This window comes from Pan troglodytes, chromosome 9, assembly GCF_028858775.2.
Source record: "Pan troglodytes isolate AG18354 chromosome 9, NHGRI_mPanTro3-v2.0_pri, whole genome shotgun sequence".
Taxonomy (NCBI): Eukaryota; Metazoa; Chordata; class Mammalia; order Primates; family Hominidae; genus Pan; species Pan troglodytes.
In genome coordinates, this window is record NC_072407.2 from 20821420 (window position 1) to 20847813 (window position 26394).

At 39.0% G+C, this 26394-nt stretch overlaps 2 protein-coding genes across 21 annotated transcripts in view; one reads left to right on the forward strand and one right to left on the reverse strand.

Moving 5' to 3' along the window:
- The window catches only part of SOX6 (SRY-box transcription factor 6), a 770159-nt gene extending 763614 nt beyond the window's left edge, over positions 1–6545 (reverse strand). For all 20 annotated transcript variants that reach the window (XM_063783828.1, XM_063783833.1, XM_063783834.1 and 17 more), the window contains exons 1-2: positions 6314–6545; positions 4216–4349 (exon numbers count right to left, since the gene is read on the reverse strand). The gene's annotated coding sequence lies outside the window, so the exon portion shown is untranslated. The remainder of the gene's footprint in view (positions 1–4215; positions 4350–6313) is intronic.
- Positions 6495–23752, forward strand: C11H11orf58 (chromosome 11 C11orf58 homolog). The gene is made up of 5 exons (XM_009459995.5): positions 6495–6730; positions 12460–12543; positions 15957–16017; positions 20651–20760; positions 22728–23752. The coding sequence occupies exons 1-5, from the start codon at positions 6668–6670 to the stop codon at positions 22959–22961; spliced, it is 552 nt and encodes a 183-aa protein (XP_009458270.1). The 5' UTR covers positions 6495–6667; the 3' UTR covers positions 22962–23752.
- The last annotated feature ends 2642 nt before the right edge of the window (positions 23753–26394 follow it).

Consider the following 26394-nt stretch of genomic DNA (forward strand, 5'->3'; position numbering starts at 1 on the left):
GGCAGAATCAATATTGTGAAAATGGCCACACTGCCCAAGTTAATTTATAGATTCAATGCTATCCCCATCAAGCTACCATTGACTTTCTTCACAAATTAGAAAAAACTACTTCGTTTCATATGGAAACAAAAAAGAGCCCATATACCCCAGACAATCCTAAGCAAAAAGAACAAAGCTGGAGGCATCACGATACCTCACTTCAAACTAAGCTACAAGGCTACAGTAACCAAAACAGCATGGTACTGGTACCAAAACAGACATATAGACCAACGGAACAGAACAGAGGCTTCTGAAATAATATCACACATCTACAACTATCTGATCTTTGACGAACCTGACACAAACAAGCAACGGGGAAAGGATTCCTTATTTACTAAATGGCTTTGGGAAAACTGGCTAGCCACATGCAGAAAACTGAAACTGGACCCCTTCCTTACACCTTATACAAAAATTAACTCAAGGTGGATTAAAGACTTACATGTAAGACCTAAAACCATAAAAACCCTAGATGAAAACCTAGGCAATACCATTCAGAACATAAGCACAGGCAAAGACTTAATGACTAAAACACCAAAAACAATGGCAACAAAAGCCAAAACTGACAAATAGGATCTAATTAAACTAAAGAGCTTCTGCACAGCAAAAGAAACTATCATTGGAGTGAACAGGCAACCTACAAAATGGGAGAAAAAATTTTGCAATCTATTCATCTGACAAAGTGCTAATATCCAGAATCTGCACAGAACTTAAACAAATTTACAAGAAAAAAACAACCCCATCAAAAACTGGGTGAAGGATATGAACAGACACTTCTCAAAAGAAGACACTTATGCAGCCAACAAACATATGAGAAAAAGCTCACCATCACTAGTCATTAGAGAAATGCAAATCAAAACTACAATCATCTCACACCAGTTAGAAGGGCAATCATTAAAAAGTCAAGAAACAACAGATGCTGGATAGAATGTGGAGAAATAGGAACGCTTTTACACTGTTGGTGAGAATGTGAATTAGTTCAACCATTGTGGAAGACAGTGTGACAATTCCTCAAGGATCTAGAACAAGAAATACCATTTGGCCCAGAAATCCCATTACTGGGTATACACCCAAAGGATTATAAATCATTGTACTTTAAAGACACATGCACATGTATGTTTATTGGAGCACTATTCACAATAGCAAAGACTTGGAACCAACCCAAATACCCATCAATGATAGACTGGATAAAGAAAATGTGGCACATATACACCATGGAATACTATGCAGTCATAAAAAAGGATGAGTTCAGGTCCTTTGCAGGGACATGGATAAAGCTGGAAACCATGAGTCTCAGCAAACCATCACAAGAATAGAAAAACCAAACACAACATGTTCCCACTCATAAGCGGCAGTTGAACAATGAGAACACATGGACACAGGGAGGGGAATATCACACACCGGGGCCTGTTGGGGGTGGGGGGCTAGGGGAGGGATAGCATTATGAGAAATACCTAATGTAGATGATGGGTTGATGGGTGCAGCAAACCATCATGGCACGTATATACCTATGTAACAAACCTGCATGTTCTGCACATGTATCCCAGAACTTAAAGTATAATTAAAAAAAAAAAAAAAGGGCCGGGCGCGGTGGCTCACGTCTGTAATCCCAGCACTTTGGGAGGCCGAGGCGGGTGGATCACAAGGTCAGGAGAGCGAGACCATCCTGGATAATACGGTGAAACCCCATCTCTACTAAAAATACAAAAAAATTAGCCGGGCATGGTGGCAGGTACCTGTAGTCCCAGCTACTCAGGAGGCTGAGGCAGGAGAATGGCATGAACCTGGAAGGCAGAGCCTGCAGTGACCCAAGATCGTGCCACTGCACTCTAGCCTGGGTGACAGAGCGAGACTTTGTCTCAAAAAAAAAAAAAAAAAAAGAAGAAGAAGATATACATCAACAACAATTTTATTGAAGCAATTTTAAGCAATACATTTTTCATTTCCCTTTTCATTCCTTTTTCATTTAAGTTCCTAGGTATGTGTAAAATAATCAAGTTAATATTTATAGTGCCACATTTTAAATCACAGTAGCACTCTGACAAATCTGCCTGCCCAATGGACAGAATGGGAGTTACCCAATCATCAACCATCATCAACCACAAATATGTATTTATTTATACCTTGTTTTCAAGATTCTGTGTTAGACCCTAGAGTTGCATTTATATTATGCCTTTAAAATCAGCTTCTAAATGGGCTTCATCTCATAGTCCACCACAGTGGAATAATGCATTTTTCACATTTTTTCCCTTTGCTTCAATGACACTAACCTCTCCTTCTTCTAGTTCTATGTCTACCTTCTAACCTCAGGCTCTTCTTCCTCATTCTATCCTTAAATCTTCTCCTTCTTGTTCTTTTCCAAGTATCTCTCTTCTAGGCACTCACTAGGTAAGCTTAGTTACTCTCCTTGTTGACCCATCACCTCTAGATGGGTGATTTCTAAGTTCATTGCTCTCTTCTAACTTTGAAGCCCATATTTTTAACAGTTCCACTTGGTGTCCTACTAGTACTTTAACATGTCTAAAATCAAAGTCATCCTACCACATAAACTTGCTCCTCTCTAACCTCACCAATTCATATATTAAAACAACAAATATCTATTGAGTGATAGTTTATATGTCATGGTGCTAAGCTTAGATCCTACCCAAAAGCAGCTGAGAGTCTAGAACAGTCAACAAGACTAGCATCTTTGTTCAATACCTTTATTATAGCACGTATTTTTGTTGTGGTGGGCTAATCAAGATAAGTAAAAGATAATAGTAGAAAATAAGACTGGAATGGATTATTGAGATCAGAATATCGACCTTATTCTGACCTCAAGAACTGAATTCTTATTTTAATTATAGGTTTAATTCTATCAACTTAATTCTGTATAAAATGGGGAGCTCCAATAAGTTTTTGAGCAGTAGAATCTCTACATTCCATTTTCAGAGGCTGAATCTGCCTAGAATGCATAAAATGAATTTAAATGGAGAAGTATTAGAAAACAGGTCACACAGATCTATGGAAGAGATTATCTTAATCTGAACCCATATAGTGAGAGAGTCAAACTCAAGGCTTTTCACAGCCCGGCTTTGATCAGCCTATAGAATTTTGTCTCAGAATACAATACTTTTAGGCTTATCAGGTTTCAGCACACTGGACACTAACCATCACTGAATATATGCCCCATCCTGCCCAAACTGTTTTTTCAAGGCCTAGCTCAAAAACTTTTGGGAAATAATTTTCCGATTTCCCTCAGCCAAAATGAACTGTTCTACAGCATTTTATTTGTAATTTACTGATGCCATTTAATCATTCTCCTGCCAAGCTGTAAACTCTTTGCAGTAAAGGATTATGCATTATTCACTCTGGTTTTCCTCAAACTTGGCACACTTCCTGACATATATGAAGCATCTTATTTAATGTTGGGTTATATTGGCACAGTGGAAAGTGCACTGGCTTTTGGAATTAGACTTAAGGACTGAATCATTCACTAGCTACATTATTTTAAGCAAGTATTTAACTTTTCTTAAGTTTAATTACCTATAAAATTCCCTACTTCTTGCAAATTATTGTGAAACTTTGAGGTCAATTCTAAAAATCACCTATAAAAAGCACCTAGCAAAGTATATGGTACATGGTGGGTATTTAATAAATGGTAACTGTAATTAAGGCCCTAGGAATTTTTTTTTTTAGTCTCAAATGAAACAGCAGATTTTTTGTACACAGCATAATCTTCAAAGCCTTTATTTCCTCTTCAGTTTTAACTATGGTCAATTATGACTATCCCTGGTTGAGAGCACGTACTCGACAAACATCTGTGACCGCCCACTACATGCTAAATGTTGGGAAAATTTTAAAAAATGTAAAGTTCTCAGTGACAGGGCCTCCTCTCCTTGTCTTTACTACCCAAGAAAGAAGAACATTACTGAGTTTCTAGGCCTCATATAAGATACCACTCTGGTACTATATAATTTCATCCTTCCTATATTAATTCAGAAACATTTATTAACTACCGTGTGGCAGGCAGTGCGCCAGAAACAAAAATGCAGATGCAACAGTCCCAATTCTGAAGGAGGTATTTCATTGTTTCACTCATGATAGTGTATCTTTGTTTTTACAATACAAGAAAGAGGAGCATTACTGAGTTTCTGTGGCATATATGCATTCTATTACACTGTATAATTTCATCCTTACCTATAGCCTTCTGTATATGAAACTGAGTAAAATCTGATAAAACGTCCCAGTCTTTAGTATTTCCTATGTTACTTTTTCGTTTGTGATCTTGTTTCACAGTAACTTGAAGATTTACCATCCAGGTGCCAACAATTCTGGTGAAGAAATAAAAGACATGTTGCTGGCTCATTAAAGTTTTCTGGATTTTCACCAACTAGTAAAATTAAAATTATATAGTAACTACTATTCTTATTGACAATCCTTTCTTATTTCAGAAATCTTTTAGCAGTCTAAAGTACCTATTCAGCCATCTTATTTGTTTTGGTAATATAGCTAATAGTTCTAAATCACCATTTGTCAAACCCATTAGAGGTGAACTGTAGTCGAAACTGCAAAACTCTGTAACTTAAATGTAATTTCATTGTAACTAATAGAACCTAAGTAGAATTATGTAGTAGTGAAAATATTTTAATTCTAGCAAAAAGCAATCAACCACTTCCTAAAACAATGTCTTTTTTTTTGTCTCTTGGGTTTACTCTCCTCCTCCTTTATGATTTATTCTTACCACAGAACCATTAAGATGTTCTTTGTTTGGTTATACTTATAAAATGTAACCCTGACATCTCTTTTTCTATTATAGTACTTACTATTATGCTATTTTTCTGCTTCCAAAATAAGGGAGAATTTGAATCTATGACTGCATAAATTTAAAAACTACCTTCCACTGGTCACAGTTCTATGAATGGTTCAGTGAGGATCTGAAATCTAGGTAAGTAATATTTGTACACAGGCAGTGAAACTAGAGCAATTGCTGAGTTCAAAAGCTAATAGCTAAGCATTGTTTCACAGACTGCTCTCAGTTCCGAAACAGCAGATATGTATTATCCATACCACTTATTATTTATTTATTTATTTATTTAGAGACCGAGTCTCGTTCTGTCACCCAGGCTGGAGTGCAGTGGCGCCATCTTGGGTCGCTGAAACCTCCGCCTCCCGGGTTCAAGCGATTCTCCTGCCTCAGCCTCCCGAGTAGCTGGGATTAGAGGCATGTGCCATCATGCCAGGCTAATTTTTGTATTTTTAGTAGAGACGTGGTTTCACCATGTTGATCAGGCTGGTCTCGAACTCCTGACCTCGTGATCCACCCGCCTCAGCCTCCCAAAATGCTGGGGATTACAGGCCTGAGCCATGGCGCCAGGCCTAATTTTTGCTTAAAAAAAAAAAAAATCACATTTGTATTCAAGGTGAGAAAGCTTCAGAATTATTAAGGACAAGGATTCTGACAGAAAGTTAAGTTCAGACCTGGTTACAAATTCAGACACCTCGATAAAGTAGGAGATAGTCTTCAGTATCTGAACAATAAATAGCTTTAAATGCAGGGCTTTTTGAGTAGAGGAGTGATCACTTGAATCTGGAGAGAGGGCGAGAAATGGGGAGGGATTGCTAACAGGCATTGGGGTTCCTTTTGGAGTGGTGAAACTTCTTGGAATCAGAGGTGACAGCTGCACACGATTGTGAATGTACTAAGTGACAGTGGATTGTACACTTTTAAAAAAATGGTTAATTTTATATGTGAATTTAACCTCAATAATTACTTTTTTAAAAAAAGAAAAAAAATAGAGGCTTTTGTGGCAGGGATGGACTTTGCTTGGTGAAGGCCCCTACTGTACGGTGCCCAGACATCCACAGCGAGGTCAGTGAGGAGCACTCCCACCTCACACAAAGCCATATGAAAACTTCACAGATTTCCCTCAGCTAAATCCCCGTTTTCAACAACCGCCAATTAGCCAACATTTAACAACATACTGAACTCATTTCTGTATGGGAAAACAGCGAAATATTCATGAAAACATTTAGAAAGCAGCATCACCGACCACCTAGAAATCCCCTGCGCGCAACAGAGAACACCAGGGTGGAAATGGTAGAAGCCATTTTTGGTTAAGGTTTTTGTCCTGGGTGGAGGGTATTCGTGAGGATTCAGTCAGCCTCAAACATTACATTTAAACATAGGTGCCTAGCTACGATGATACATTTGCCAGTAGGGCAGCGTTGCACGGTGAAAGGCAAAAACCCCTCTAAGCCTCCTCCTGTGGCGACAAAGCTCTCGACCAACGCTCACCGCCATACACATCCGCGGGAACGCTCCCTCCACCAGCCGAAGGCGGGGCCTCTGAGGGCACTCCCGCCACACAGCGCGAATTGAGCCTCGGGGCTTCCTGGGAATTGTAGTTGTAGTCACGGACACATCTTTTTTATTCGGGCCAGTATGCAATGAATCAGAAAACTACAACTCCCAAAGTGCCCCGGGGCGGCGAGGGGCCGCAACGGTGACGACTGTGGCAGAGAAGGCCCGGAGGGGCTCTGCGTTCTGTAGTGGTGCCGCTTGGGCCCGTGGCGGATTGCAAGCTGCTGGTTTTGCGGCTGGGGAGAGCGGCGAGAGGGTTCGGCATTTTTCGTCGGGATCCCCGCAAGGATGAGTGCTGCCAGAGAGTCTCACCCGCATGGGGTGAAGCGTTCAGCCTCCCCAGACGACGATGTAAATAATGGCGGAGTGGCTGAGGGTTGAGGCCTACTAAAGCCTGGAGTAGGCCGGGAAGGGTGGTTGGAGGAGGACGCGCCTGAGGTGGCCTGCAGCGGGAGAGCCCAGGGAAGAAACCAGAAGAATGAGTGGGAAATGTCTCCCTTAATCTTTATGAGGGTCAGAAGGTTTGAAGAGGCCCACACGCTGAGAGCCGGAGACCTGCGTAGGAAGGGGGATTGAGGAAGGAAATTCTGAGAGGGTCGAGGAGTGAAAGAGCTTAGTCAAGGGATTTCGTACGTGCGTTTTGGGGGGGCCGATGAGAGTGCTTTCTCGGGCCTTTGTACTCAGGATAGAGACGGCAAGACTCTCCCTGTTTTGGGTTCTAAATGTTCCCGTGACAATGTCGAAATGTTCGTGCACATTTGTACAGATTTTTCCTGCCTGGATGATTTTTACAATGTGCTGTTGAGAGTTAACTTTAGCTGCACTAGTAAGGGTAAACCGAGAACAGTATTGAGCCGAAAATTGTGCCACGGGTGTAATTTGGTACTGGCTCTGGTGGTGAGGTCTAAGACGTTGAGACCTAGAAGCCCATTTTGATGTCGGATATTAATACCTCGTTCTTCTTACCTCGTCTCCCCATCAAATGCCGTTCCCTTCCCCAGCCCTCACCTCATAGGTTTTAATAGCAAACGGTTTATCCCTTAAAGTAACCCGTTAAATATTTACTGCAGTGCCGGGTGTTGGGAATTCGGAGAGAAATATGATGCTTATTTTAGGCCTTTTTGTATATTTGTCCTAGCTCCTAGCGCAGTGTCATGGAAACGGTAGGTAACCAGTAAACGTAAAACTAGGTCCTTCATACAATGGATAAGTGTCTTGGCAACGTTGATGGGGAAAATTGTTGGAGAGGGCGCGGAGAGGTCATCTTTAAGGAAGATGAAGGGATATCTAGGTTTTTTTCGGTTTTGTTTAAAGTACTGTCAGTTTCTGAATACATAGAGCTTTAAATTTTTCGATAGTGCATTTCAACGCTCTTCATAAAATTTTAAAAGCCCACTGAATACTACTTTGTAGCAAATGAGATAATGTTAAGACCTACCCCTCTGATGGGAGGTGGGGCGAGGACCGGAATATTAAGGATCTTTAAAGGAATCGACTTCAGCTCTGCAGAAAGATTAGCAATCAGTAAAGATTTGGGGATGAATGGGCACCTAGAGAAGTTTATTCTTGCTCTCTGTTATTTCTGCTAATGGCTTTTAGATCTTGTTAATATGGTAATTCAGGTTTTGTCAGGAATTGATCCACACTTTTGAGTAACCTGGCTGCCACTTAAAAAGCTGTTACATTGTTTTCCTCCTGATCTTTAAATGTGACTTGATTGCTAGGATATCAGACACCTGTTTGGAAATACCTTTTAGCGTGACAGAAAACTCCAGGTGATATGAAATTTAACAAAGTTAAAGGGATTAAGTCATTAAGTTTACAGCTTCGGAAGAGATCGGTTTAAACTAGACGACCTTTAAGACCTTTCCCAATCATATAAGCGTATCTTTAAGTACCTGGGTTTTGTTTTTGTTTTGAGACAGGTGAGACAGGGTCTCTGTCGCCCAGGCTGGAGTGCAGTGGCACGATCAGTGCTCCCTGCAGCCGCCACCTCCCTGGCTCAGGTGATCCTCCTGCTTCAACCCCCTCTTCCCCCACCACCACTACAGTAGCTCGGACTACAGGTGTGCACCATTACACCCGACTAATTTTTTGTATTTTTAGTAGAGACCAGATTTTGCCACATTGCCCAGGCTGGTCTCCAACTACTAGACCCAAGCGATCTGCCCACCTCGGCCTCCCAAAGTGCTGGAATTACAGGTGTGATCCACCTCGCCCAGCCAGTACTTAAAAAAAAAATTTTTTTTAACCCTAAGTAATGCATTCATTAAAATACCTCCAAGCTGTTGCAGAAAAAAAAAACTAGCAGGCCGGGCGCGGTGGCCCACTCCTGTAATCCCAACACTTTGGGAGGCCAAGGCAGGCGGATCACGAGGTCAAGAGATCCAAACCATCCTGGCTAACACAGTGAAACCCCGCCTCTACTAAAAAAATACAAAAAAATTAGCCGGGCGTGGTAGCGGGCGCCTGTAGTCCCAGCTACTAGGGAGGCTGAGGCAGGAGAATGGTGTGAACCCGGGAGGCGGAGCTTGCAGTGAGCCAAGATGGCGCCACTGCACTCCAGCCTGGGCGACAGAGCGAGACTCTGTTTAAAAAAAAAAAAAAAAAAAAAAAAATCTAGCTATAATATATAGTTGGGAAACAGTTTCTAATGAGCATCCACGGTATATGAGAGATCATTGAAGTTTTCTTATGCCCATTGACCTCACATCTAATTGAGGTAACAAAACATTTTTTTAATATTAAAAGTAGATACTAAATCACAATACAACTCTAGAAAAACGCTAACAGTGTAGGAGTAAATTCTAAGAGTCACCAGGGTATGTATTGAGGAGGTAAATTGATTGCAGTTCTGTAGTAAAGGGTATTAAGGATGAAAACAACTTAAAAGTAGTTTCATTGGCTTGGAGTGGAGAAATGAAAGCTATCTTATAGGAAGTGGGAAGAGTGGGGAGGTAAATTTTAGTAACTGCTAAGGAACTCTCTTAAAATGTATAGTGCACCCACGTGCTTTTCAGAATGCAGCATTTGGGCAAGTACTCACTGTTGTACTTTAAGGCAGGGCTCTCCAACCCCTGGGCCACAGAACCAGGCTGCACAGCAGGACGTGAGCTGTGGGCCAGCCAGCAAAGCTTCATCTGTATTTACAGCCACTCCCCTTGGCTTGCATTACCACCTGAGCTCTGCCTCCTGTTGGCATTTGATTCTTATAGGAGCGTGAACCCTGGTGTGAACTGCACATGCGAGTGATCTAGGTTGCACACTTCTTATGAGAATCTAATGCCAGATGATCTGTCATTGTCTCCCATTACCCCCAGATGGGACTGTCTAGTTTTAGGAAAACAAGCTCAAAGCTTCCATTGAGTCTACATTATGGTGAGTTGTATAATTATTTCATTATAGATTACAGTGTAGTAATAATAGAAATAAAGTGCCCAATAAATGTAATGCACTTGAATCATCCTGAAACCATCACATCCTCCCTCTCAGTGGAAAAATTGTCTTCCACGAAACTGGTCCCTGATGCCAGTCTGGTCCTGGAGTGCTGCTTTAAGGTCTTTGAAAAGAACTGGCAGGACTTAATGTTATTTCCTTAAAACATTGGGATTAGAAGTTGTAGATGACAGTTATTTATATAAACACTGAAAATGTTTTTTAATAGAAGCAGAATCAAGAAAGTTGGTTTTTACACAATTTTTTAACTTCTATACATTTTTATAACTAGTTCATAGACCACTTTCATCTGTCTCATTTGATCATGGACAGTATGATGTGGAAAAAACACAGGATGGTCAGAGGATCAAAGGAAGTCACTTAGCCTCTCTGTGCCTCAGTGTCTTAAGACAGTCTTTTAAAAAGGCATCTCTTTATAGATAAGGAGTTAAAATTAAGTTAAATGTCAGATCCTGGCTTACAGAGCAAGTGATTTAGTGATTGTCAGAACTGAAGCTTCACCGTTACTTTAACTATATTGAGCCAGAAATAGTTAAGAACTAAATGGCCCATAAAAATATATGAGGGGGGTCACATGGAAAAAAGTAGAGATTTGGAACTTAGGGAACCAAAATTATGAGAGCATATAAGCCCTTCCACTAATGAGAATTTAGAAGTGCAAATGGGTCCAGGTTGGTACAAATGCTTTAACTCTCATATGCCCAGGGGAAATAGTGGTTTTTTTTAATATTCTTTTAGTCTTTTACAAATAATTTTTAGAAATAATAATGGGAGATAGTGCAAAACAACTTTATTAGGAATTTTAATGTGAATTTAACAATAGCAAACCGAAATTTATATTCTTTGTTTTCCTGATTTTGATGTACATATAGTCATCCTTCAGTATGCTAAATGTGGGGGATTGGTTCCAGGACCCACCTACCTCTTTGGCAAATCTTGCATACTCAACTTCCGCAGCCAGCCCTGTGGAACCTGAGAATAGGAAAAATCAGCCTTCCATATACTTGGGATGGATCTGCATTTGGTTGAAAAAAATCCACTTATAAGGGACCCTTGAAGTTCAAACCTGTCTCGCATTTGCATCATCAAAATACAATACTTGAGGAATTTTTGAAACCTATTGCTTACAATTTTGTGTTGAAGAAGGATTTGTCATCCTTGCTCCATAATTGCAAAACATTTTTATTTTTAGATTATAAACTTAATTAGAATGATAAATTCGGTGAATATTTTTATTTCATTTTCCTTCCAGTCACCTTGTGTACACATCTGCCTTCACCCTTTGTCCATCTGCAACCAAATCAAGTAAACTTTGATGCATAAACATTGTAAAAGATGAGATAAAACAGTCACACCTCCTTTTAGAAAATGGGATGATCCTGGCTCTTACTGTGAAATACTGCAAGATGAAGTCCTTCCTGCTGATGGCTCTCCCAGTGAGAGTACATTTCTTGTTTGTCTTTTTTTTCTTTTTCTTGTCAATTCTTGGGTGGGAGAAAAGCCTTCTAATATTTCCTCATCCAAAAACTCATAGTCTGAGATTTTTGCAGTTAATTTTATCATCATGATTAGTCTAGAATACGACTGCCTTTCATTTTGCATTCACCTTCTTCGTCTAATAATGGTTAATGCCTTCTGTCAGTTTTTTCTCTTTGCCATTATGAATGGAAAATGAAAAATTGTGAATTCCCATCTGTGTTCAGTGAAAGCTAAAAGTAGACAACAGGTATGATGTCTTGAAAGATGATGATGAAATACTTTGGACAATACAGTGAGAAAACTAATATCTTAAAAACTATTTAGTTATTTTTAGCATAGTTGAGAATAATGAATTATAAATAATGAACTATTAAAAAACAACAGTTTTTACTTTGTTTCAAAATGTAGGGAAAAAATACGCTCACTAGGATTCCATCATATTTCTTAGATTTATAAGAGTTCAGTGGACTCATTTGATAATTGCAAGATAGCATGAGTTTTAGTCTGTTCTTTTAAAAAATAAGTTTTCTCTTTGTTCTTTGGAAGACTTTTAAGAAAGAATAAAAGTAATGGACCTAACAAGTAATTAGAACTGCTAAAAAAAAAAAAAAAGGCAACTGAAAAGTTAAAATTTTCTCTCTTAAAAGTTAGCTCACTGATAAAGGCAGAGTTTTTAACTTCAACTAACAACTGTGGCTGCCATCTAAGTTCAGAGTACTAGGTGCTCTAGGACCCTACCCTGCGAGGCAGTGGGTCTTAAAGTGTGGTCCCCAGATAAATAGCATCAGCAATCATTTAAGAATTTGTTGAAATTCAAATCCTAGAGCTCCACCCCAGACCCGCTGAATCTCTGGGGCTGTAGCCCTGCAGTCTGTTTTAACAAGCCCTCTAGGTGACGCTGATAGAGGCAAACTTTTGAGACTCAGCTCTGGCTGTAGAAGAACTAAAGGATTCTGCTGTGAGGTAATAGAAAAGGAGTAAATTTGAATGTGATGAATATGCTTAACTTCCTAAGCAAGAAAAATGAACGCTGTTTATAGTTACAACTGACAGGGGAAAAAAACTTGAAAGTTACAGGTAGACTTTAGATTTCGTAATACTTATTTTTATGCAAAAAAAATTTAATCAACCAATTTTTTTTCTAGCTGGGATCTAGCAATTGGGAGGCAGCAGACTTGGGTAATGAAGAGAGAAAACAAAAGTTCTTGAGACTTATGGGTGCAGGAAAGGTAAGCATCAGATGGTGTGCATTTTTACCTTTTCTGTGAAAATATTGCCATTTTTGTGTATGCTAAGTAAGAAGGACTGAATATACTTGGATTCCATTTTCCTGTTCTGTGTGATTTCTTTTGGCTTTGGGAAATACATGTGGCCTAACCAAGCACATAAAATTTATATTATTTTTGAGCCACTTCTAGGATTCTCTGTCCGTATAGTTTGAAGACTGTACAGAGAAAAGTTTGGTTCAAGGAGGCTGTATAGGAGAAAAGAGATGTCAAAGTTTATGATTTGCCATATGTTGGCCCAGTGGTTTGACAGAAGATATTTCTTCTGGGTAGGTTATCTTGTGGGAACCTCTGGCCAAAGTGAAAAGGCTGTCATATTTTATAGCTCCCTCCAGCCCTTGAAGTAGTAACCAGAGGAATATCCTTTATCAAAAACCTAATTTTAAGACTACACTTTCAGAGATTATTTCTATAGTTTGTTACTAGATAGAGAAGTTTCTCTGAATGTGTAGAACACCAGGGGGAAAGAAAACCTTAATTTTAAAAATGTTCAAGATACTTTGAAATGCCTGTCAGTTTGGTTAACGTTAATAGAAGGTACAGTTGACCCTTCAGCAATGTGGGGGTTAGGGGTGCTGGTTCTGCAGGCAGTCAGAAGTTTGCATATAACTTTCGACTCCCCAACAACTTAACTACTAATAGCCTACTGTTGACTGGAAGTCTTACTGATAACATAATTATCAGTTAACACATATTTTGGGTGTTACATGTATTATATCCTGTATTCTTACAATAAAGAAAAGGAAATGTTATCAAGAAAATTATAAGGAAGAGAAAATAATTGACTCTTCATTAATTGGAAGTGGATCATCATAAAGGTCTTCATCCTCATAGTCTTCATGTTGAGTGGGCTGAAAAGGAGGGATTGTCTTACTGTCTGGGAGTGGCAGAGGCAGAAGTAAATTCAAGTATAAGTGGATCCACACATTTTAATCCTGTGTTCAGGGTCAACTATATAAAACAAGTGCCAGGAAAATATCTATTGTAAAAACCTTTCTTTATCCTAGCAGTTTATACAGGGATCTCTAGATACTTATTTTTTGTAAGCAAGTAAATTTATTTTCCTAACATTGTCCTAACAGACTTCCTACAAACTAAATTGAAAAGAAATAGGAAAGCTTTTTTTCTCTTTTTTTAAGCACATTAAAATGAAATTCTGCTCTTTGTTTTGTTATGCACGTGGGAATACATTCATTCATTTTCCCAACAATTACAGACTACCTACTACTGTGCTGGATCCTGGGTGGTCATATAGATCAATAATACATGTTTGAAGCTATTATGTAATGGAGGAAACCAGATAATAGCAATACAGAATTGTAATTGCTGTGAGAAAGCCATGCACATAGTGCTGTGGAATCACAGAGGGCAGCTAACTCTGGTTTAGCAGTGCAAGAAAGCTTCCCCAAAACAGAATTGATCTGAATCTCAAAGGATGAGAAGGAGTTAGCCAGACTACAACAGTGGGTTTGGGGATAGGAAGAGGTCATGTAAAACACTGAGACCTATTTAAATAAAGCATTTGTATAATATCTCATTAATCGAGATTTCCCAATTTGTAATTTGTCATAGAAAATAGTCTGCAATTTCTCTTGTTTCATGCAAATATATTAAGTCCTCACTTAACATCCCTTGTGGTTCTTGGAAACTAACCTTTGGCAAACTGACAATAAAGTTGTTTCACTGTAACACTGATAAGGAGGAAAATTGTTTTCATTATAGGTTGTTTCAACTAAAATCAGTTAAAATCGAAGTTTCCAAGAACCTATCATTGAAAATTAAGTGAGGACTTAAAAGATTTGTTAAGGATATGTAAGGTAAGTGTTAGTTTAGGGGCCATATTCAACTTAGTAGAATGAAACTTAGTCAAGTACTTAGGAAGAACATCCTAATATAAAATATATGGAAGTTGACTAACTAGTAAATAGGTTGTTCAGCATAGATTAAATTCTCTTTTTTGTTGTTGTTGTTGTTTTGAGACAGTCTCACTGCAACCTCTGCCTCCCGGGTTCAAGCAGTTCTCTGCCTCAGCCTCCCAAGTAGCTGGGATTACAGGCACCTGCCACCATGACTGGCTAATTTTTGTATTTTTAGTAGAGTCAGGGCTTCACCATTTGAACTCCTGACCTCGTGATCCACCCTCCTTTGCCTCCCAAAGTGCTGGGATTACAGGCATGAGCCACTGCGCCTGGCCCATAGATTAAATTCTTTGTGAGGCCAAGATTGTAGCTTTGATCTTCATATGGGGTGTTTAGAGGTATTCCATTTTGTGGCCACAAAGTATATTTGTAATCCTAGCCGGCTATCATGAATATTTTATTGGTCACAGGAAGAACCAGCTAAGAACATATGAATAGATCAGTGCAATACTATCATCATCCTGGAATAACTTGATGCTGTTATATTAAAATCTTGTTAATGGCTGTCAGTTTTGCAACCTAAACAAGTAACACACTGAATTATTGATTTGCTTATGTGTTAATGGCACATAAAGCAATGAGCATTAACGCTTGAAGTTTTTCGGTAGTATCATTTTTGTGTATGGAGACTGTATCTGCCATTTTTTCACAATAGGAAGGTTTGTTACTGTATCTTCACAGATGATTGGTTAAGATTGCTTTCCAAAGTCACATTTATTCTCACCTTCACATGGTGTTTTAATGAGCACTTATGAAACTAAATATGAACCATAAAGAGTGGATTGGACTGATTAAATTGAGAGTAATTATGCAGTTTAATCAGTTGGTAATATTGAATCATATGTATTTTTATGTTTAGAGTACAGGATTGTTTTAAATTGTTCTTTTTGACAAGTTGAGATTAGTAGTTTATTGTCAAATAGTAAAGAGATAGCTAATGATTGTGATATACTGTAATAAGATCTATCACTTTATATGATACATTATAAGTTTCAATTATTTCATTTTTGTCTGGCTAAATCTCATTTGCTTTCTCTCCATGAGATATACTTGAGGCAGCAGAAAGAGCAGGTGGGAAGTTAAAGCAACTCATTTAACTGGCCTTTAGGAAAGAAAATGTTTAGATTGACTCAATTTTCTAGTTATCTATTCATCTTATTTAAAATTCCAACCTGCTCTACTCCTTACTCAGGTCTGTTTTGTTTTAATCACACTTAGTACCTTCTAACAGAGTATAAATAGTGATTACGTTTGCCTGTCTCCCTTCCCCATTCCTACCCTTGCTAGAATGTAAGGTCCTTAAAGGCAGAGATTCTAATTTAATCTTTTGTCTTCACTGTGTCCCAGAAGCCTAGAATAGTTTTCAGCACATAGTAGATACCCAATAAGGTTAAATTAGTGGTCTCAAATGCTAATACATTTTCAACCTTCTTATAGAAAGAACATACTGGTCGTCTTGTTATAGGAGATCACAAATCAACATCTCACTTCCGAACCGGTAAGAAAGTAAAGTGTAATTAAAATGGAAGTGCTAAATTCAGAATATGAAGTATGTGTTCATGTTTCAGGATATTCTACTTTGGCATGTAATTGTGTAAATTATTAAAATATTAGAATTAGAGCTGGGTGCAGTGGCTTAATGCCTGTAATCCCGGTTATTTGGGAGGTTAAAGTGGGAGGATCACTTAAGCCCAGGAGTTTGAGGCTGCAATGAAGCTATGATTGCACCACTGCATTCCAGCCTGGGCTACAGAGCAAGACCTCATCTCTTAAATTTAAAAAAAAAAGGAGAGAAAAAAATGCTGGGCACCTTGGCTTATGCTTGTAATCCCAGCATTTTGGGAGGCTGAGGTGGGCCGATCACTTGAGGCAAATCACCAGCCTGGTCAACATGGCAAAACCGTGTCTCTACTAAAAAAAAAAAAAAAAAAAAAAAAAAATTAGCCAGGTGTGGTGGCTCACACCTGTAATCCCAGCTGCTTGGGAGGCTGAGGCACGATAATTGCCTGAACCAGAGAGGCGGAGGTTGCAGTGAGCCAAGATAGCACCATTGCATTCCAGCCTGAGTGACAGAGTGCAACTCTGTCTCCAAAAAAAAAAAATTAGAAATGTATAATAGGTAAACATGTTACATATATAAAGTATCAATTATCATGTACTTTGATTTTTAAAAGATGAGAGAGTATATGTCATTATGATATTCTAACCAAGAAACTAACCTTTTTCTGTCTCCATTTTTACTGATTCAGAACATATATTTTAATTGTAGTGAGGTTTTATGCCTCAACTTGTTAACTCTGGTATGTACAGAATTTTTGTTCTTTGTATATTAGCATATAATGTCATAGTTGGCATTTGGTTTTGTGTATTCACTAAATTTTGTTTTAAAATCTTTGAAGAATATAAACTAGTTTCAGGGCCTAAAGAAATAAGCTTTTAAAATAATTTTAGGGAAGAACATTTTTAAATAAAAACTGAAAATGAATTTGGGTATTTGGTGTGCTGAAAAGTGAAATTTTTGCCTATTTAAAACTGACCCTAATCTTGGACATTAGTAATAAAAGGCACATATTAAGAAAAGACACATTGACCTAGATTATGTTTAACAAAACTTTAAGTTATTTAAATTATGCTAACACAGCATATGTAGCACATTTTAGAAATTCATAGATCTTTTATTTTTCTAGTGTTAAACAATTACTTCAAATTGATTTGTATTGCTACCTAAGGCAAAAAACAATTCCTGAACTTTGCAGAATGGAAAAATATTTCAACTGCCACATTTACTCTTTTAAAACTGAGAGCTTTAAAGCAGGAGCTCCCAATCCCCGGTACCCATCCCTGGCCTGTTAGAAACTGGACCACATAGCAGGAGGTGAGTGGCACGCAAGCCAGAGAAGCTTTATCAGTATTTACAGCTGCTCCCAATGGCTTGTATGGCCACCTGAGCTCCACATCCTATCAGATCATTGGCAGCATTAAATTCCCATAGGAGCATGAACCCTATTGTGAACTGTGCAAGCCAGGGATCTAGGTTGTGCCTCCTTATGAGAATCTAATGCCTGATGATCTGAATTGGAGCTGAGGTGGTAATGGGGAGTGGCTGCAAAAACAGATTAACATTAGCAGAGAGGCTTGACTGCACAGAGACCGTAATCAATCAACTGCTTGCAGACTCATATCAAAACCCTCTCAGTGAGTGGCAAGTAACAAGCTGCATCTAGTAGCAGGTTTTAAGTCAGAATCTGACATTTATTTAATCTGCATGTGGCCTGCCCATTACTTATTTACCACTTCCATCCATGTCTCTTTCCTGCACTGTGCATTTGTCTCAGTCACAGTTTTGGTAAGCCCACAAGCTAACCCTAGCCAAAATGAGTAAAAAAACAAACATCCTTGGAGAGCTTCTTTGAAAAGGGGGAAAGACCCAATGATGAGACAGCAGAAGACTCTAATACTGCCAACAAAGAGAAAGTGGCATTTAAAAGAAAATATCAAGAGTCCTACTTAAATTGTAGGTTCATTGCAATAGGTGATTCACATTCTCCAAACCTGCTTTGTCTAATATGTGATGACCAGCTATCCAGAAAAGCCATGAAACCTTTAAAAGTGCTTCACCACATGGAGACCAAACACCCTGCATTAAAAGACAAGCCTTTGGAGTTTTTCAAAAGAAAAAATCGTGAACACAAAGAACAGAAGTAATTATTGAAGGCCACCACTTCATCAAATGTGTCTGCAGTGAGAGCATCATTCTTAGTGGCTAATCACATTGCTAAAGCTAAGAAGGCCTTTACTACTGGTGAAGAGTTGATCCTGCCTGCTGCTAAGGACATCTGTTGTGAACTCTTAGGAGAGCCTGCAGTTCAAAAGGTGGCACATGTTCCTCTTCTGGCTAGCACCATAACTAGATGAATTAATAGAGGATATGAGGCACAGTTGTTAGAATTAATGAGTCACTGTGGTACGCAATCCAGGTTAATGAGTCTACCAGTGTTGACAGCAAGGCAACAATGCTTGTTTTTGTGTGATACATTTTTCAGGAGGATGTGCATGAGGATATATTATGTGCACTTTTGCTTTCAACCAACACCACAGCTGCAGAACTATTCAAGTCTTTAAATACATATCAGGAAAACTGAATTGGTCATTTTGTATCGATATATGCAGGGATGGAGCAGCTGCCATGACTGGACGGCTTTCTGTTTTCACTACTCAGGTCAAAGAGCTTGCTTCTGCATGTGAGTCTGTGTACTGTGTCATCTGTAGAGATGCTGGCTAGTTGGAAAATGCCACCTGAACTTACCATTTTGTAGGATGTGCTTAAAATTTTCAACCACATTAAAGTACATGCCCTTAATTCACATCTGTTCATGTAGCTGTGTGAGAAGATAGACACAGAGCACACGTCTTCTCTTATACACAGAAGAGAGATGGCTTCCTAAAGGTAGATCACTGGCCACTGTTTTTCAGTTACAATAGCTGCTCCAGAGATTTCATATTAGAAAAAGTCACCACTGGCAGCACATTTCATTGACACAGAATTGGGTCACAAAACTTGCTTACTTGGCCAGGCATGGTGGGTCACGCCTGTAATTACAGCACTTTTGGGAGGCCAAGGCAGGCAGATCACTCGACGCCAGGAGTTTGAGACCAGTCTGGCCAAAGGGGAGAAACCTCGTCTTTACTCAAAAATACAAAAATTAGCTAGGCATGGTGGCACATGCCTATAATCCCGGCTACTCGGGAGGCTGAGGCACGAGAATCACTTGAGCCTGGAAGGCAGAGGTTGCAATGAGCCAAGATCATGCCACTGCACTCCAGCCTGGGCAAGAGAGCGAGACTCTGTCTCGAAAAAAAAAAAAACTTGCTTACTTGTGTGACATATTCAATCTGTCACCTCAGGGGGAACAAAACTGTGTTCAAGTTGGCAGATAGAGTGGCTGCATTCAAAGCCAGACTGGTATTATGGGGGCCACAAGTGAACATTGGGATTTTTTGACATGTTTCAAACATTAGCAGAGATTTTAAAAGAGACTGAGCCAGGACCTTTTTTCTCCCAGCTGGCACATGATCACCTATCTCAGCCTTCAAAGAGTTTGAATATTATTTTCCAGCCACGAAAGAGCCCCGAACTGGGAAGGAATGGATTCACAACCCATTTGTGAATAAGCCAGGTGAATCGACTTTGTATGCTAGAAGAGGATCAGCTGCTTAAGATCACAAATGATGTTGCCCTTAAAAGTATGTTTGAGACAACTTCACATCTCCATACATTCTGGATTAAAGACAAAGTGGAATATCCTGAGATTGCCACGAAAGCACTGGAAAGCCTGCTTCCATTTCCAACCTCCTGTCTTTGTGAAACAGGGTTTTCTGTAGTGACAGCAGCCAAACAAGATTACAGAGTAGACTGGACATAAGCAACACACTTAGGGTGTCACTGTCTCCCATCACCCCTAGATGGGACCGTCTAGTTGCAGGGAAAACAAGCTCAGGGCTCCCACTGCTTCTACATTATGGTGAGTTGTACAATTATTTCATTATATATTACGATGTGATAATAATAAAGTACACAATAAATGTAATACACTTGAATCATCTCAAAACCACCACCACCCCCCTCCATGGAAAAATTGTTTTCCACAAAACCGGTGCCTGGTGCCAAAAAGGTTGGAAACTGCTGCTTTAAACTTTAAGTTGCTCTGATAAACTTGATAAGCAAAGAAAGGCATAAAGAAGAGTCAGTACATGACCATTTTATTTAGCCATTTGCTGAACAGAAGTGCCTAGCTTTTTTCACTGTTTTTGTTCAAAGATAGATAATTCTGTTTGTTAGAGAGTTTTTATTAGGTGACTAGAAAAAAATCTTTCAGGATAACATCTACTTATTATAAGTAAGCTAAAACATTTAATACCCAAAGTGCTTAGTAATAAATATTTATGCTATCTCAACATCAGGCATTTTATTTTCTATTAGGTAACCACCTATGGCATAAATTCTCAAAATTCATAGTAAAATTAGTCACAATTAGATAAATCAGCCCTGAGTATAATAGCATCTGTATTATGGGTTTTTGTGTAAATTATTAATTTGACTGAAACATAACTAAAGTATCCTGGACATGCAGGGGAAGAAGACAAGAAAATTAATGAAGAACTGGAGTCTCAATATCAGCAAAGTATGGACAGTAAATTATCAGGAAGATATCGGCGACATTGTGGACTTGGCTTCAGTGAGGTAGTAATTAACTTATTTTCATTGGGAAGATAATTAGTTTTCAATTTGGTACCATTTATTGCTGTTAGATTACCCTAGCAATCAAGAATCCCACGTAGAAAGCTTTCTGTATGTAGTTATCTTTAAAATAATTTTGTATATGCCCTACTGGTCTTGTAGATAATCAGGAGAGATGTTTCTAAGGATTTTGTGTGGGGTTGTTTTTTCCTTTTTTTTGAGATGCAGTCTCACTCTGTCACCAGGCTGGAGTGCAGTGGTGTGATGTCTTCCACCTCCCGGGTTCAAGTGATTCTTCTGCCTCAGCCTCCTGAGTAGCTGGGGTTACAGGCGCCTGCCATCACGCCCAGCCAATTTTTGTAGAGATGGGGTTTCACCATGTAACCAGGCTGGCCTCAAACTCCTGACCTCAGGTGATCCCACCCACCTTGGGCTCCCAAAGTGCTGGTATTACAGGTGTGAGCCACCATACCTGGCCTTTTATTTTTCTTTTGGAGACAGTCTCTCTCTGTTGCCCCAGGCTGGGGTGCAGTGGCTCCATCTCAGCTCACTGCAACTTCCACCTCCCGGGTTCAAGCAATTCTGCCTCAGCCTCCCGAGTAGCTGGGATTACAGGTGCATGCCGCCACACCAGGCTAATTTTTTGTATTTCAGTGGAGATAGGGTTTCACCATGTTGCCCAGGCTGGCCTTGAACTACTGAGCTCAGGCAATCCGCCCACCTCAGCCTCCCAAAATGCTAGGATTACAGGCTTGAACCACCATGTCCAGCCTCACCTGGCCTGTTTCTAAGGATTTTAAAGTGTGTTTTCTGAAAATGAAAATTCTGCTTAATCATTAGAGTACCTTTCTTTCCCCCTTTTTTGAGACAGGTTCTCACTCTGTCACCCAGGCTGGAGTATAGTGGCACAGTCTCACTGCCACCTTAGCCTCCTGAGGACCTGGGATATAGGCCTGCACCACCATGCCTAGCTAATTTTTGTATTTTTTGTAGAGACGGAGTTTTGCTGTGTTGCCCAGGCTGGTCTCAAAACTCCTGGGTTCAAGCGATCTTTCCGCCTTCCAAAGTGCTGGAACTACAGGTGTGAGCCACCATGTCCGGCCAGGGCACATTTTTAATAGGCGTGAACAACAACATGCTCACAAGTTAAGTAAAATATTTCATTTAAGTTTAACATAATGGTTTAGGAGAGCTTTTTTATTTTTTTTTCAGTTGTTTCCTAAGTGATCTCTTTTTATATTATGAATTTATGTGTGACTACTGTTTACTCCAAAGTAATACAATGTGCAAAACATTGATAACTGATTTCTACATAAAGGTCAGTGGTTAACATGCCTTATTAATTTAAAAAATTGTTTCTTTCAGGAAAATATAATACCGTGGTTTTCAAACTAGGGGAGGGGAGATAGGTGTGTGATCTTCAGAGCACCTCCCCTCTTGTTTTCTTTTGTCTTTTAAGAAATGGAGTCTTGCTCTGTCACACAGGCTGGAATGTAGTGGCATGATCATAGCTCACTACAGCCTTGAACTCCTAGGCTCAAGCAATCCTCCCACCTCAGCCTCCCGAGTAGCTAGAACTACAGGCACGCACCACCATGCCTGGCTAATTTTTTTCTTTTTTCTTTTTTTTTTTTAGTTTTTTTTTCTCTCTCTCTCTCTCTCTCTCCCTTTTTTTTTTTTTTTTTTAAGAGAGAGGGTCTCACTATGTTGCCCAGGCTGGTCTCAAACTTTGGGCCTCAAGCAATCCCCCTGCCTCTCAGCCTCTTGAGTAGCTGGAATCCCAGCCACAGGTATGAGCCACTGGGCCCAGCCAGACAGAGCTCTTTCTTAAAATCTACTCAAGTCTTAAAGCTGTTGTTCTAATGGCTACAAAGTAGAGTGTTTCTAAGACCGACAGAACTTACGGTCTTTCTCAGATTTTGTATGGGCTAATGTTTATTTTTAAAAGAGCCTGTTGATTGATGTTTTAGGTAGAAGACCATGATGGAGAAGGTGATGTGGCTGGAGATGATGATGATGACGATGATGATTCACCTGATCCTGAAAGTCCAGATGATTCTGAAAGCGATTCAGAGTCAGAGAAAGAAGAATCTGCTGAAGAACTCCAAGCTGCTGAGCACCCTGATGAAGTGGAGGATCCCAAAAACAAAAAAGATGCAAAAAGCAATTATAAAATGATGTTTGTTAAATCCAGTGGTTCATAACTCCCAAATGCTTAGTCTTTGTATTAAAAGTAAGCCTTATTGTTACAATGCACAGTGGAGGACTGCTTATAGAGCACAGACCTTTGTATTATAATTTTTAAAAAGGCCCTTTTAAATAATTACAAAGAGTGTTTGCTTTCAAATGCCATGGGTTACACTTTTATGGGCATGACTATAACCATTTTTGTAAAGAGTAAGAGTTGTATAAAATAAGAAATAAATACAGTACTCAACTTCCTTTCATATTAGCATCATCAACCCTCTAATTCACCTTATGGGGGAAATGCTTCTTTTTGTTTGTGATAGCTATTTTATCATTTCCTTCATATTTTTCTCTTATAAAAATGTATTTGATACTGTGATATGTTCACGAAAAGTATTCTTTAATTATTCTTTGTTATAGTAGAGCTGTTCATTATGGATATTTCTGCTGCCAGTCACAATCTAAATTAATTTTGGCAAAAGATTGGGTACTTAGTTTCCTGTTACTGAGTTAGCTCTACTCTTTTGGACCAAAGCAACATGAGAGCAAGTACTTTTCACACTTGTTAAGATGGAGTTACAACTGTCATACATTTGGAATATTATGATCCCAAGTAGTCTTTTTATAATTTGGATTGTATCGTATGTTAGATTTTTGATAAAATTTGGCCAATTTTTACAGAAGAAATTCTCTGATCATTTAGTTCTATCTATTTAGAAATATGTAAAACTGGATTTTTTTTTTTTAAGTAATATGTGACCAAAGTTAATTTTGTCCCAAAGGTCTAAATAAAGAGCAGTTTCCCATATTTGGCTGTGATACCTTTATCCTCATTATCTACAAATGAGGAACAGGCTTACTGATAAGCTGAAACAAGAAATTCTCTTCATTTTATCCCAGTGCTATTTTATTGATTAATTACTAAAAAGTATTACTTCTAATTTTATTGCTGTTTCTGTTGGTGTGAGATTAGAATCATCTGACTGCTATTAGGTGGTTGATTTGTATAGCTGATTAACACAAATTGCATTATGAGCTAGTAAATGGATCTTTGGATAATGGGGTCCAAATTCTTAACGTTTATAAGTAACAAGTTCAAAGGCTTTAGTCACACCTGTTTGTGAGCTGAGCTATTATACATCTACATACTTAAAGGATGTATTTGGAGTGTTGGATTTTTTTTTTTTTTTTTTTTTTTTGAGACGGAGTCTCATTCTATCGCCCAGGCTGGAGTGCAGTGGCGCGATCTCAGCTAACTGCAACCTCTGCCTCCCAGGTTCAAGCGATTCTCCTGCCTCAGCCTCCCAAGTAGTTGGGACTACAGTCATGTGCCACTACTCCTGGCTAATTTTTTGTATTTTTAGTAGAGATGGGGTTTCACGGTGTTAGCCAGGATCGTCTCGATCTCCTGACCTCGTGATCCACCCACCTTGGCCTCCCAAAGTGCTGGGATTACAGGCGTGAGCCACCACGCCCAGCCTTGGAGTGTTGGAATTTTTAAAAATTATTCTTATGTCACTTTGAAATGTAGAACGTGTTGCCATGTGTGGTGGCTCACACCTATAATCCCAGCACTTTGGGAGGCCGAGGTGGCTGGATCACCTGAAGTCAGGAGTTTGAGACCAGCCTGACCAACATGGAGAAACCCCATCTCTACTAAAAATACAAAATTAGCTGGGCGTGCTGGTGCATTCCTGTAATCCCAGCTACTCAGGAGGCTGAGGCAGGAGAATCACTTGAACCCAGGAAGCGGAGGTTGCAGTGAGCCAAGATCACCCCATCGCACTCCAGCCTGGGCAACAAGAGCAAAACTCCATCTCAAAAAAAAAAAAATTTTAGAATGTGTTAGAGAAATTTAACAAGTAGAACAGGTGATTTCTGGTTGATAGACTCTATCTTGCAGTATATTTATTTCATGTATCAGACCCCAAAGTTGTTGCCTTGTTATTTTTTTAATTTCTCACATTTTTGAAAAATAGATGCTATCCTCTATAGTAAAATATTGAATCACTTGATAGTAGACAATACATATGACATTTAACAAATACTTGGTTTGAAAAAGTTTGGCTTTATTCAACAATTTTAGTTTGCCCACTGATTTTCAAATGTCTGTGGGATTGCTTATAACTAAGTAGAAAGTGAAGATTGATTTTTACTTAAGAATGGGATAGAGATGAGTTTTATGGTTTTTAAAAGTATTTTCAGTTCATTATTTAAATGTTGGGTTGTTGATATGGTCTTGTTTCTGATAAGGAAATAGGAGCAACTTGTTTTAAAATAACTACACTAGAAGACTTTCTTCATCTCCGTATAGAGAAATCCAGATTTCAATTAATTCATGTATTGGGTGTTAACAAAATTCAGGGTTAGAGTAAATTTAGGTCTGTTGGTCCATGTGGCCTGGTTTCCTAGCACCCATTAAACATAATGCTATCTTTTAAGCCTGAACATGCGGGTTTTTTAAATCAAATTGGAAAAAAATTCGACAACTGATGTCATGCTGTCTTGGTATCCATACTAAAAAAGTATCAGGAAAATAGATTATTTTTGTGCTGTGAAACACTATTCAGTGGAAAGTTTAGTGGCAACTTTTCCATATCATTCATAACTTAATACCTGAAATGCACTTTTAAATGTTTGCCTTATATCCAAGTGTTTACTTGTATCCATAACCTAACCATCTATTGAAAAGAATGTTTGCAGATGCAGATTGCAATGTTGTTTGTATTCATAGGCAAAAGTCCTCTTCTCTAGTATAATTTTTTAAATCTGAGAGAATTGAAGGTACAGAAAAAAATTCTGGAGTGCCTGAACCATAGTTTGAGAGCACAAAGGTCACATTCTTTCAGTAAATTTGGGGGAAATAAATTTCAGCTACCTGGTTAGCTTCAGTGACTACTTACACACAGGGCTTTGGTTCCATTACTTGTTTCCACCACAGCCACATCCTAAATACTTGGAATATCCGAAAACAACTTCTAAAATCACTCAATAAAAGTATTCACTTCTAACCAACTCCTCCTCCTTTATACCTGCTCTGTGTTAGGGCATAGTCTGTTTCCACCTCTGTAAGTCCTATCTAGGCTTCCTGATCTATCAATTCAGTATCATGATTGTTAACCCAAACGACTTCCTGGAAAATTCCCAGCCCTAGATGTATCCAAGCCCTCCTACCCTCACCAGTTATTTCTGGAGAAAGATCACCAAATGTATAAATCCGTATTAGTAAAAATTGGTTTTAATTGACCTCAGCACTGCCCATTACCCTTATTTTCTCTAGTCGGTTCTCCATTCTTACTATGTAAAACTTATACTCTGAAACTTGTTACCCTCTTTTTTTCCTTCACTCTTAACATGTCCTTGCCTTCTATCTTACATAAAAATAGAGACCTTCAGGCACAAATTCCCTGAACTTCACTTACTAAATCCACAGCCATGGACAAGATTCTG

Bases quoted from the DNA above. Each gene is read 5' to 3' on its own strand.
- C11H11orf58 (XM_009459995.5), top strand. From the start codon at position 6,668: ATGAGTGCTGCCAGAGAGTCTCACCCGCATGGGGTGAAGCGTTCAGCC. The intron at 16,018-20,650 runs GTAAGAAAGTAA...CTGGACATGCAG, and splicing joins AACATCTCACTTCCGAACCG to GGGAAGAAGACAAGAAAATT. The intron at 20,761-22,727 runs GTAGTAATTAAC...TTGATGTTTTAG, and splicing joins GTGGACTTGGCTTCAGTGAG to GTAGAAGACCATGATGGAGA.